Raw genomic sequence first — 12,771 nt, 5'->3', positions numbered from 1 at the left:
TGGAAATATGCTATGAATTACCTACTATGTTGTGATCCTTGAATGGACTTTCTTTTTCCTGGTTGTCTTCAGGTATATTAACTAATTGCTTTGTAGAGGCAGGAAAAAAATTCCATCTGGATGCATTAAATAGGCAGTAAGTGAATCACTTATTTCCTGACCGCCCAGAGTTCCAAAACAGAACTTCCCTTTGCCTTGTTCAGCACCTCGCCCAGTTATAGAGTATTGCCTCAAGGTTGGGCAGTGTGGAAGCCAGGGTTCTGGGCACCATCCCGGCATGAAGCCTCAGGTGAGCACAGGCCTGGCTCTTAGTCCTACAGCCACAAACAGCCTTCTGCTAATCTGGAAAATGTTCCTTGTGGAAATAGTTTAAAGGGTATATATGTTTATAGTGATAACCCTTAAGCAGTTATTTTCTCTGAAGTGTCTGTCTTCCCTGAATATTGTTTGTTCAGTTTCAGTACTGGCTCTGGTGTCTCTCAGCAGCTGTGAAAAGTGTAAGACACTACAGAGCATGACTCTTAGTGCCTGAAGGCCACAGGACTCTTGTTACTCAATAGAGCTCACAGGGACATGAATGATCGGCCTCCCTGTGGCTCCCAGCACTGAGGTGCCTGTGCTGTGTTCCCACATGGGTGCTGAGGAACCTGCCAGCACTGGCCTCTGATGGTTGAAGAAGATTGAGAGCTTATTTAGCTGGTGCCTTATTTCCTGCTTATTCACTGGAAGGTGATTATTTCTGCCATAGGCACAGTAGTTGTGCCATCATTTTTCCATAAATTACTTGCCAAGTTTAATCATGTAAATGTGTGGTATTTTTTTTGGGTACCGGGTGTCCTTGTACTTGTGAGGCAGGCGGTGGAACCACTGAGCTAAATCCCCGGCCCAACGTGTGGTATTTTAAATATATAGGTACAAATTAACTGTGGTGGAAAAAGATTTTCCAAGTGTTCCATAATTTTGTTTATAAAATAATAGGGCATTTGATTTTACCTTAGTTGGTACTTAGCATGCGACAAGTGTGCATATTGTCCTAACACAAGTACTGAGCAGGGGCCTTCGAGCAGGGAGGACTCCCAGGAAGTCTCCCACATGCCTACAGTGTTAGCACAGAGCCTTGGGAGCCGCTTTCAGAAGTTAAAAAGTAGTGCACACTTCATTTAGGTGTACAATATGAAGGTGAGCGTCCCCAAGGGAACTGCTGTTTCTGTAAGTCTGAAACCAGTTTCAGGGCTAACCATGCTTTCCTTCCAGTGCTGCTGCTCAGTCTTTCCCACCCCAGTGCCCAGACATCCACATGAGGGGTGCAGGCCTCGATTCTGGGATGGTGTCCCCGCTCTGCGCATAGTCCCTGTGGGCTGGCTGGGTGTGCAGTGGTTAAAGCAGGGTAGTGCTGGCAGTGTGAGAGGTGTAGCCACATGTGCTGTCATGAGGCAATTGTTGAGTGGTCTTGTGGCTGGCACCCCGAGCCCTGCCTCTGGGCCCCTTTGCTAGCCCCGCCGGGTGACCTGTGAACTGTGAGTGTGCTTGGTGTGTTGGAGTCGGCCTCAAGATAGAGACAGGGAGTCATTTCTCCACTGCCTCTGTCCTGACTGGTGTCCAGGCTCCTGGTTGCCACCTGCAGTGGACTTGATGTCCTTTCCTGGGTCTGCTGGAAGCTGGCTGGGGCCTTTGTGGCCCCATGTGACAGGTGGTTGGGTTACTCAGGAAGGCCCTTGTCCTTATTGTGCCCTGTGCCTGTGTTCTTTGTGTCCCTGGCGCCAACTTTGAGTTTTCGGTGGAGGCAGAAGGGGAGGGGAGCTGTGCAGTGTGGGTGTGTGAGGAGTCGTGGCACTGCCATTGCAGTGCCACTGTCTGGGGACGTGGCTGCACAGTGAAGCTGTCGCGAGGCCAGGCCTCGCTGCTTCTAGGGTGGCTTGGGACTCCCCGTGGGCACTAATCCTTGGCCCAGCCCAAACTGTCCTGCCCAGTGGGCTGTGCACCCCCTCTCCATAGACTGCCCCCCTGCACGCCGGCCCGAGCCCACTGGCCAGAGGTGGGCCAGGCAGCTAGGGTTGCCTCCTCGGTCCGACCTGGGGAACCTGAGGGAGCTGGGTCAGGAAGAGCCTTCAAAATGAGGTGCTCCGAGCTGACGGCTTGGTTACCGAATGTGGGGGCACCATCCTTGGCACAGGTTGGGTGTGGGGCTCGCTGCACTCCAGCCCTGCACTTCAGCCTGAGCCTCCCTTGCTCTGCTGTGTTCTGGGCTGCACCGCATCTTTTTGATGAAAGTCTTCCTAAGAGTGTAGGCTGCCCCTGCGCCCGTCCTGGGAGCTCCTGGTGTCCCTGTAGTGAGCGTGGGTCATGGTCCTGATGGGCTGTGGTGGGTGGGTTCCCAGGAGGGGAGGCCCAGCAAGGCGGAAGGCCGGGGTCAAGACCGGACTTCATGTGATGGTCACAGCACTTGTCTGCTCCCCACCCTACTCTGTAGACGGCTGGGTGCTCAGCGCCTCCCACCCACCCACCTCGGGGACCTCTCGCCTTGCAGGCCCAGCCAGGGTTCCTTGCACCTTGGTTGACAGGGTTTGTCAGAGAAATGGCTCGTTTCCCACGGAGGCTGCTGCACGGTTTTGCGAGGACACCCAGAGCTGGGGGGACTGGGCGGCGCCCCTTGCCTCTTGTGCTGGAGGCTAAGGCTGGGCACTGGGGCACCCTCTGCCTGCCTGGAACTCATGGGCACCCCCGCCTCAGCCTCTCCAGTGCTGGAATTAAGGCGTGTGCACCACACCCAGCCATTCCAGATCTTTTAAATTCTTTAAGCTGACAAAAATATATTTATAGTATAGGTGATGTTTTCAAATATGTCTCCATTTTTGGAATGGCTAAATTGAGCTGATTAACAAACGTATTACAATAATCCTTTTTTGTACTGAGAATGTCTGAAATCTACTCTTAGTGGTTTTCGGGCGTTCACAGTTACTGACTACTCTCAGTATCCCCCTGGTTGCACAGCAGATCTCTTGAACTTGGCCCTCTCATCTGAGCTTCGTACCCTTAGGCTAACTCTCCATCCCCAGAGAGGCCCAGTCTCTCAGCATCTGAGCTCCATTTTTTAAAACCCTATATAAATGAAGTCACGCGGCGTGCCTCTCTGTGCCAGGCTTGCTTCACTCTGCATACATCCTCAGGGTCCATCCACATTCCCAGTGACAGGGCTTCAACTTTCTGTGGATGGGTGATACTCCAGTACTATACTGTGTGTTTGTACCTCGCTTCTTATCCATTCGCCTGCTGCTGGGCCTTCGGTCAGTTCGATGCCTTGGCTATTTCAAGTGGTGCTGCCCTGAACATTTGGTAGACACCCAGAGGTGGAGTTTCTGACTCACATGGTAGGTCCAGTTGGGGCGCCATACTGTTGCCATAATGGCTGTGCAGGTTACACTCTGGCCGGCAATGCAGGGTTCTTGCTTCAGAGCTTCACCAGCTATCCTTCTTTTTGACATTAGCTGTCCTAACAGGTGTGTGGTAATAGCTAGTTGTGCTTTTAATTGCCTTTCCCTGATGATCAGTGATGTGGAGCATTTTTTTTCATAAGCCATTTGCATGTGTTTTGAGAAGTATCTACTCAGGTCCTTTGTTTTTTGTTTTTGTTTTGGTACTGGGGATTGAACTCAGGACCTTTTGCTTGCAAGGCAGGCGTGGTGCTGCTGAGCTAAATCCCTGGCCAGCCTTCGTTTTTTCTAAACTTCTGGTGTGCACAGACAGATCTGAGTTAGTTACTGCTTTGTTATAAGCCTCAAACCACACCCCATGTAGCACTGGCAGTACAGCTGCCGGGGGCGGGTGGCCAAGGGCCAGACCGCTGTGACATCTACTCCCTTCTCCCCCCGTGGCAGGAACAGCTACCATCGCTGTGCCTGTCCTAGCCGTACCATCAGCTGGGTCATTCGGCCGGGAAGCTGGCACCTTCTGGAGAAGCTGGTCCCCAGCATGGCCTGGGCAGGGACAGACAGCGAAGTCCCAACTAGAACCTCCAACTTGCCCAGCGTGGCTTCTCTGCCAGCCCCTCAGACCTCAGGCCTTCTGGGGACAAGATTTCAGCATCAGTCCCTGCAGAACTAATGACTCAACAAGAACACAGGGTTATCCAGGCCTTTTTATTTAATATAAGTTTAAAAAAACCAGTGCTGCCTGCTTGGCTCTGCCCTTGGAAAGAAAGAGCTGTCTCAGCAGATGACTAGGGAAAGATATGGCTACTCAGGGCCTGCTGGGCCAGGGCAATGTGGCTTCCTACCCACAGGCCAAGGCCTGTTCCAGGGCTGCTGGGCAGGGCTGAAGCGCCGGTGTGGAGCTTCCATGAACAGCACCCCAGGGGTTCTTGGGCATGTTCAACCACTATCTCCCCAAAGACATTCGATGTCTTCCCCTTTCTTTGAACTCATGGATGTGACTGAGCCGCCTGGGGTCACCACCACGCATCGGTGGCGCCGCTGGGCTGCCTGGACAGCAGCGCCCTGCCCTCTACATGCTGGCTGCGTCTGGCACAGGACACTTCCTTCGTGCATCCTGATAGGACCTGAGGCAGGCCAGGGGCTCCAGATGGTGTGGCAGGTCCTGGGACACAAAATTGTTTCCAGTTTCTGGTACCAAAGTGGATCAGTAAGAAAAAGGAAAATGCTTCAGAAAGGTACAAGTGCTCCTGCTTTTAGCAAACATCATTATTAAAGAATGCCATTTTTAGATTCCGTGGGGGAAAAATCTTTTTCTGTGGGATGGTGATGTACTGTCCATTTCCATGGAGGGGTGTCTTCAGAAAGAGGCTGTAGGTAATCAGGCTTCCCTGCCCGCTGCCAGGTGTCCCCGAGAGCTGTGAGGAGGGCAAGGGTCAGGTACACGTGGTGTGCAACTACAGATGCATATCAGTCTTCCCGGGTGACCAGCCAGCTTTTTACAATTCTGAGTCCAGCCTGCAGTTCCCAAGACGGGAGGTCTGTTTCTCAAGTGGGTTCCCAGCCCTTGCGCTGGGTCTGGCCCACCCTGCCTACTCACCCTGGGACTACACAAGTGTCCACACTCAGCTGCTGCTGGCCACTCCCCCAGTGCTAGCTGCTGAGTGATGTGGCCACCAACACTTGACATCTTGTGGCCCAGAGACAGCCGCAGCTCCATCTCTAGAGGCTTCTGCCCAAGAGCAATGGGGCACAGAGTCCCCCGGGGCCCTGGCCAGTGGCCCTGTGTGAGCTCATGAGGCCCCTCAGGCACCCCACAGCAGCTGGCCATCAAGGCTACAGCCCGTATCAGCAGGGCAGCACCAGCCTTGTGCCAAACTCTAGCTTACAATCTGGCCTCTGCTGGCCGTCCTCTGTTCTGAATCTGTCCTGAGGTGGGTACTGGGAGGCCTTGCCTTGGGGCTGCTGCTCTCTGGGCAGCAGAGCCCCTTTCCTCTATCCCTCTTCCCGCAGTGGTCCCTACCGCGATGACAGCACCAGGTGGCTGCCCCACAGATCTCAGACCCTGTGAGTAAAGCTGCTCACCAGACCCTGCAGAAGTGCCTGGCACCCACCCAGGTGCAGGGCCAGGTGCAAGGCCTGGTGCCGGTGCAGGGAAGGCCCCCAGCACAGCCACAGCCTTGGCAGGCCCATGTCCTGCTTCCCCGCCCGCCCTGCCACATAGCTCTGCCCTCCGGCCAGTTCTCACCCCCGATACACTTGTTCAGTCTCTGTAGCTGACACCTGGGTCTGTGGCGCCCGAGGCACTGTCCCCCTGGCCTGTCTGCCCTAGGCAGCAGCAAAGCTCCCCTCCCCTCAGTCCACAAGAACTCAAAGTGTGTGAGACTCAACACAGGCAGGAGGGGTTGTGTGCCTGTGGACCTTGCCACCTTTCCCAGGCCTCTCTGGTGGCCCTCACCTTGGTCTGGATCAGGGCTTTGCAGTGGTGTAGATGGAAGCTGCTGACCGCCAGCAGTTCCTCAGGCTCTTCGAGGTCAGGACCTCGAAGAATGTGACCCTGGCTTCCGGAAGGGCTCTGGGGAAACAAAGCTCTGTCACAGCCAGTATGATCATCATTTTCTCTCTGAGCACTTGTGTACTTCCATCACATTTCATTCTACAACAGCACTGAATTCAACACTCAGGCCCCTCTGTGAGGTCAGGTCACAGGGCTCCCCACTCAGCCCTGCCACCTGTTGCTCATCACCTGACCTGCGGGCCTCCGGGACTGTGCACCCCTCAGCCTGCCTATGTGGTTGGAATGGGTTCCCCCTGAAGTTTGTGTGTTGGAAACGCAGTGCCCAAACTCCTGTGTTGACGGCATCCGGAGATGACTCTGGGAGGTGGTTAGGATCAGAGGCGGTCTGGAGGCTAGCCTCCACAGCGGCATTTATACAGACAGTGGGAGAGACCTGGGCTGGCACGCTGGCTCTGCCTGCCCTGCGATGCCCTCGCTGTGCCGTGCTGAAGCAAGGAGACTCACTAGGTTCCAGGTGGTGCCCTGGGCTTCAGCCTCCAGGACCGTCAGCCAAATAAACTTCTACACTTTAGGGGGCAGGGGGTTTAGCTCAGTGGTTCTGGCACCTGCCTCACAAGCGCAAGGTCCCGAGTTCAATCCCCGGTACCAAAAAAAAAACCCCAAAAACAAAAAAAACCTTCTACACTTTAGGAATTACCCAGGCTCAGGATTTTGTTACAGCAACAGAAAACAGACCCCTCCCAGTCTTCTGGTCTCCTGGATCTGCTTTCCCTGCAGCAAGATGAGTCAGGGTCCTCTCCACCCTCCCACCCCTCACTCCTGACCAACTGTGTGGCACAGGGGCCTTCATCAGGGCCACCCTTCCTCAGCTCCTCTGTTTAAAATGTTCGTAGCACTTATGAACAGAAAAGGTCTCTGCCATCTGAAGCAGCAGCTGAAAGGCCCTCCCTGGAGTGTGCACTTTCTCGGATAATTCCCTGCACTGTGGCTGACCTGAGCCCAGCCCAATAGGGCTCTGCCTGGGGCATTGGGCATTCATCTTGGGGCCACCTGCTGGGCTCAGGCGCACCAGTATTGGGTGATGTTCACTTCCCTCAGGAGTGCAGGCGGCCCTTCCCGCTGTTGAGGGTGCCCCTACCTGGACGCCCCATTCCTTGTTCCCATACTGCCTGTGCCCATGCCAGAGCCCAGCTTCATTCCCCGTTTCCTGTGCCCGTAGGACTGAAGGCACAGCCAGCCTCCAGCAATGTCTCCTGCCTCAGGTCCTCAGGGGAGTCCCCAGGAGACTCTGACCAGGCCCTGGGCTCCCACTCCAAGCTCACACACACGGTATCAAGGCAGCTGCACCCTCCTGCAGCCATGTGCAGGTGTCTGAGGACGCCGTGCTGCCCTGACAGCGGGCAACCAGCCCTCATAGCACGCTCTGCCGAGCCGTCCCTGGCCCCGCCTTGCCTCAGTCACTCCAAGTCAGTGGCCTGGAGGCCTGGGGAAGGCAGGTGCCCTCTGTTGCAGACCATGCATTTTCAGTACCCATCCTGTCCCAGGCAGGTGGTCCCTAGGGTGCGCCACAGCCACCTTACCTTCCGAGCTACATCCACGCCGAGAACGAGAAAGAGGTTTTCCTGGCAGCGAGACTTGCTCCAGAGGCACTGGGATATGGACGTGGCGTTGGTGTTCTCAAGGTTTCTCCAGAGTTTCCTTGATTTAGAACTGGAAAACGACGCAGCCATTAGGAGACCGAGAGCCTTCCGAGCAGGTCCAAAGCCCAGCTCACCAGCAGAGGGCACCCGGCCTTGAGGCAGAGCCCAGCAGCACTGAGTTGCAGCGTTGGCCCAAATACCCAATGTTGTCTGTAACCCCCACTGGGCTGGCTGTCTTTCCACAGAGCACCCCCGCCGTAGTGCAGCACTCTGAGGGCTTCTCCCGGGAGCAGACCTGGGAGGCCAGAAGGTGTACACTGGGCTGCTACACGGGTGCCTCCCCCTGCTGGCTACAAAGCAGGTGTGCACAGAGCAGAACAAGGAATTCGCAGAATGGAGAAATGAATGGGGAATGTTCGTCATGGCCAAAAGTCACTGCTGAATGCAGTGGGGGCTGAGAGGGGTCTCCCCCAGATGTTTACACCCTCGAGAGGAAAGGAAAGGCCCAAAACTCCAGGACCAGACAGGAAACACTAAGCACCTAATCTCTTTCAAAACACCCTGGTGTCTCAGACCATGAGAGCAGGGCCGGGGATTTAGCTCAGTGGTTCCGCTGCCTGCCTTTAAAGCGCAAGGTCCTGAGTTCGATCCCCGGTACAAAAAAAAAACCAGTTCCACTCCAGCCCAAAGTGCCACTGGTCCTCCAGCCTTACCAGTCCCCAGCCTGCTGGGCTGCCCTGGAGGCTGGCTCTCCCATGGGCCAAGCTTTGCAGGGGCACCACAGAGGGCTCTGTAGAATGGCCTGCCTGTCTGCAGGGTTCTAATGAGGCCTGTGCCCAAGAAGACAGGAACAGCGCCACAGGCCAGCCTGGCTTCCCCACCTCCCTCCCTCTGGGGGCCTCAGGCTAACATCTCCAGCAGCTCAGCCCAGCCCATGTCTCAGCCCTGGAGCACAGTGCCTGGCAACTCCGAGTGCTTAGAGGATGGCATCTGCATATGCCTGTGACTGATTGCCCCTAGGAGCCTCAGCCCTGTGGGCAGCGCCAGCGCGGGCTGACCAGGTGGCTAGGTGGCTGCTCCACAGGCCCCTCTGCCCATGCCCAGCCCCACCTGTCCTTCCTGCCCATGCAGAGACACCAAAGGGCTGGTGCCCATGTCAGTTCATTCTGGTGCTCGGGGGTGGCACCTCTGGAGCATCCATCTGGGCTGTGGTTCCCACGGGAGGCAAACAGGTGGCTTCGGGAGTGATGGGCTCTCTAAGCATTAAACACAGAGCCTCCCACAGCTACTGCAGCACACAGTGCAAACACAGCGCTGCAGAGATTTGCTTAGTTCTGATCTAAGTTCATTACCACAGTCTGTGTACAGGTGAGAGACCGGGGTTTTCTTCCTTGGTTGCTTCTAAGAAATGGTCTAATGTAGAAACGTCTTCAGTGGTCTGCTCGACTGTGACCTCTGGAAAAGCAAACCTAAAAACGTTCTCATAGCTGACAACAGGCTAGAAAGAAGAACATTCCGAAGTTAGGGGGACGCACACAGTCAGCCACCTTATGTCAGCTAACTTGGTACAAGGGAAACTGGTGCTTGACTACACCTAATGGAGGTCAGTGCTGCCATCCTTTGATAGTCATTCATGAAAGCTCTGCACTGTGCACAATCACGCAGTGAGAATCCCAGCACCACAGGACATTGGTGAGGACACAACTCCATCAGTGGGACAGGAGGAAGGGGACGCCTCATGTTGCCCCAAGTTCCTGGTGAGCCAGGCATGACAGATGTCTGCAGTGTGCAGGCAGAGTGTGTGCATTCCAACTGCTCACCTGGCAGAGTTTCTACATTTGCCTAGTGTGTCCTGCAAAATTTCTATTATGCTCAAATGTCCCCTAGTATATCAATCATGTTGTAAGAAAACCCTAGTTTCCAAACAAGCGTTAAAGCAGAGCTGACTGTACTGAGTGGACCTGTCAGAGGTCCAGGGAAGTACTGGTTTAGAAAACAGTCTGTCCACAGTTTCCTTCCTTAGTGATTTTACTTATCTGTTCTTTGGTGTTTGAGGTGGACTGGTTTTGGAAGAGACGACAGGGAAGGAGCCCCAGTGGAGAAGGAAGTTTGGCAGGAGAGAAGGGCAGGCTGGTGGAGGAGCACTGGTGGAACAGCCGCTGCTAGCAAGAGGGCCAGAGGCAGTCACCTGGTGGGGGGCAGGGAGGAGCCAAAGGCTGGCAGCTCTGAGGAGGGAGCAGGGCGAGGGGCTGGACATTCCCCAGCTCATCAATGAAACTCAGGAGCTGGGACTCCCAGAGCTACAGCTTCAGAATGTGGGCAAAGAGCTCCTTCCCCAAGTGCCTGAATGGAGCCACACAAGTGCAGCTGCTGCAAAGGGGAGAGGGTAGGCCTGGGGAGGAGTGGTCAGGTAACACAGCCCAGCTTGGGTGCGCCACCTGACCTCGGTCTGATCCATTTCTGCAACATCAGGAGGACAGGACAGCCAACCACATGGGAGGGGACAAAGGCCAGGAGAGAAGAGGCCACTCAAAGGCGGCAGCCCCCCACCCCAGCCAGTGCACTAAAGCCTGCCGGAGGTCTGTGGGCCTTTTGGTGTGCAAGACACTGCCCACTGAACAGGGTGACAAGCACTGCAGAAATACCTCTGAAGATGGGTCAACAGCAGTTCCTGTTACCCAGAGTTCACCCTGGTGTGGCTGCTGGGAACTGTGCTCCCTTGGGGCAGGAGGAGCACTCCACCGCCGAGATTCTGCGGGTCTCTGCAGCAGTTCTGGGCACTTCGAAAACTGCTCAAACTTGGCTGAAGATTCCTGGAAGCTTTTGAACTCCCCCCAGGCGCCACTCAGCTCTCCTGGGTCAGGACCCTGGGCGGGGCAGATAGGGAGGCCCTCTCCCCCGAAGCTGCTGGCTTTCCCATCTGACAGAGGACTGTTGCAATAGATCCTTAAACGTTCCAAACTGTCCTTCCTCCGTCCCCCAGCTACCTGATGGAGGGAAACCTCGCCGGGCCCCTCTGCGTCACGCGCGGACTCTCCTCCCAGCTCCTGCTGGCTTGCATCTCCGCGCAGCCAGGGCAGCAGACCGATGGGAGGCAGCTCGGAGGACATGCAGCTGCTGAGCCGAGCTGCCCGCCCCTCCACCGCGCTGGACGCGCTGGGGCGCCTCGCTTCCTGCGGAGAGCCCACGTGCGGCCGTGGAGCCCACAGCTCCTGGGCGCCGGGGACGCGCGCGCCGCTGGCTGGCGTCTGCACGCGTGGGTGACCGGTCTGGTGCAGGACGGCGTCCCGGGGCCGGACAGGTGTGGCGAGCGGAGGGCGGGCCCGGAAGACCCGCGAGGGTCCGGGCGGCCCCGCTGACCGCAGGAGAGAGCGGCGCTCGCGCGAGGCCCGGGGTGAGAGGTGGGGGAGCGAGCGCAGCGCTACCGGTGGCCCGAGGACAGCGTGCGCCGGGGGCTCCGCCGGGCCCAGGTTCCAAGGCCGGGCCCAGGCCCCCACCTACCTTCGCGCGCAGAGCGTGTCAACCCAGCTACGAGCAACCAGCAACCAGTGGTCTGCAGACCCGCGCCACGCGTCGCCTGGCAACGGCGCACACTGGCCTGCTTTTGGCGCAACGCCGCCGTGAGGTCAGCACGCCGTCCGGGCGGGACCAGGACAGGGCGGGACCAGGACTGGCTGGCCCCGCCCCTGCCAGAAGGGACGCGCCCCGCCCTGCCCTCGCTGTGTGGTTTTGTGCTGCTTCGGGAGGTCTCCCTACCGGATGGGGCTCCCTGAGGACCCGGGCCCAAGCCTGGCTCGCTGACACCTGGATCCTGGGCCGACTTGCAGGAGGCTGAGCGCCCACGGACAGAAGAGCAGGGGGCGCTCGCGGGGCAGGGGGTGGGGGACTCTCCTCTCGGGCCTGTGCTGTTCGCGGTCTTGGACTCCTCACCAGCCAGTCCGAGGCAGAGCAGACCTGTCTGGGCCCCTCCTGTGCCACTAGCCCTAGGGTAAGGACCCTGATGAGCTAGTCCGGCCCTTCTCGCAGACACCCCAGACTCAGGCACACTCCCCGCCTCCTGCAGTCAGCAGGACTGATGCGGGCTCCAAGGCAGCTACGCCCTGCCTCCTGCCGGAAGGGAAGACCGGACTGCTGTCCAGGCCCTCTTCCATGCCCAGCCCACCACCAGGCTCTCATTCCTCCCACCTCTGCGTCTTGAGCCTTTTCCTTGAGTGAATTACCGAGTCCCTGCCCGTCTGCTGCCAAGCTACTGAAAAATTTGATTTTAAAGTGACAAGATGAGATCATTCTCTGCATCCTGGACCCTAGCCACCCTCACCCCCACTTCCTGAGTGACAGACCGGCCTGGCAGCACCTATTGGGGCCCTGCCATCAGACTGCTCAGGACTAGGTCTTGGCCCTGTCACCCTGGAACCCGCAGTGGCCCTGGAGCTGTCTGACTTTGCAGTGAGCTTCAGCTTAGCTCATCATGACCAGGGACAGCATCAGCCGGCAGGTCCTGCTCTCTGTCCATCCCCAGTGCTCACTGTTCTCAGCATCCTCAATGTCCTGGGGAGTGCAATGTCCTCGAGTATGGGGCAGGGGGACTGAGGCCGTGGCCCACAGGAGAGACAGGGAATGGGGCTGGAGCAGCTTTCCCAGCCACCAGTAACTCCCCAGGCCCAGGCCCAGGCCCCAGGCCTGTCTGGGTCTCAGCTTCAGAGTGGAAAGTGAGAAGCGTACTGTGCCCCTCAGGATGAGTGCAGGAGGGAGTGACCCAGGAGCCAGGCCTGATTGGGATGACCTGCATTCCCCGGCTGCACGAGCTGGAGCTGAGTGGCGCTGAGTGGCGCTCTGTGGAGCCTGGGGGCATCCTCGAACTCCTGGAGTTCCCAGGTGTCCTGCTTCTCCAGGATCCTGGGACCTCAGTCCCTTACCTCTGTCACCCTGTGACGTCTGGGCAGCAGGACCAGCTCTGGAGCATGCTGAGCCCACTGCCAGAGGGGCGGTCTAGGCACAGGGGCAAAAAAGTGCAGCCTCCCAATGTGCCCCCTCTCTTCCCAGCTTCTGGAGCCCAGCCATGTGCCGGGCCGTGGGGTGCGGAGGAGGGGACCTGGGGGCCACGCTCAGGCCTGAAACAGCACTCAGCTCTGGTGGGGACAGGCAACTGAGCCAGGGCCACTGTGGGCGAGTGGGGGAACAGTGT

At 57.3% G+C, this 12,771-nt stretch overlaps 1 protein-coding gene across 2 annotated transcripts; it reads right to left on the bottom strand.

Moving 5' to 3' along the window:
- Window positions 1-4,117: 4,117 nt before the first annotated feature.
- On the bottom strand, window positions 4,118-11,247 carry Clba1 (clathrin binding box of aftiphilin containing 1). 2 transcript variants are annotated; one of them, XM_004836841.3, is made up of 6 exons: window positions 11,088-11,247; window positions 10,232-10,759; window positions 8,939-9,084; window positions 7,527-7,656; window positions 5,887-6,003; window positions 4,118-4,846 (listed from the first exon to the last, which is right to left on the bottom strand). In XM_004836841.3, the coding sequence occupies exons 2-6, from the start codon at window positions 10,694-10,696 to the stop codon at window positions 4,685-4,687; spliced, it is 1,020 nt and encodes a 339-aa protein (XP_004836898.1). In that variant the 5' UTR covers window positions 10,697-10,759; window positions 11,088-11,247; the 3' UTR covers window positions 4,118-4,684. The 2 variants fall into 2 exon arrangements, with proteins under 2 accessions (XP_004836898.1, XP_004836899.1); XM_004836842.4 differs by having other exon boundaries at window positions 10,574-10,759; window positions 11,088-11,235.
- Window positions 11,248-12,771: the final 1,524 nt, after the last annotated feature.

This window comes from Heterocephalus glaber, unplaced genomic scaffold (assembly GCF_053883595.1).
Source record: "Heterocephalus glaber isolate CG9 unplaced genomic scaffold, H.glaber_assembly_v1.0 deba00001608, whole genome shotgun sequence".
Taxonomy (NCBI): Eukaryota; Metazoa; Chordata; class Mammalia; order Rodentia; family Bathyergidae; genus Heterocephalus; species Heterocephalus glaber.
Note: the sequence above shows the minus strand (reverse complement) of the source record. Positions and strands in the feature narration are given on the sequence as shown.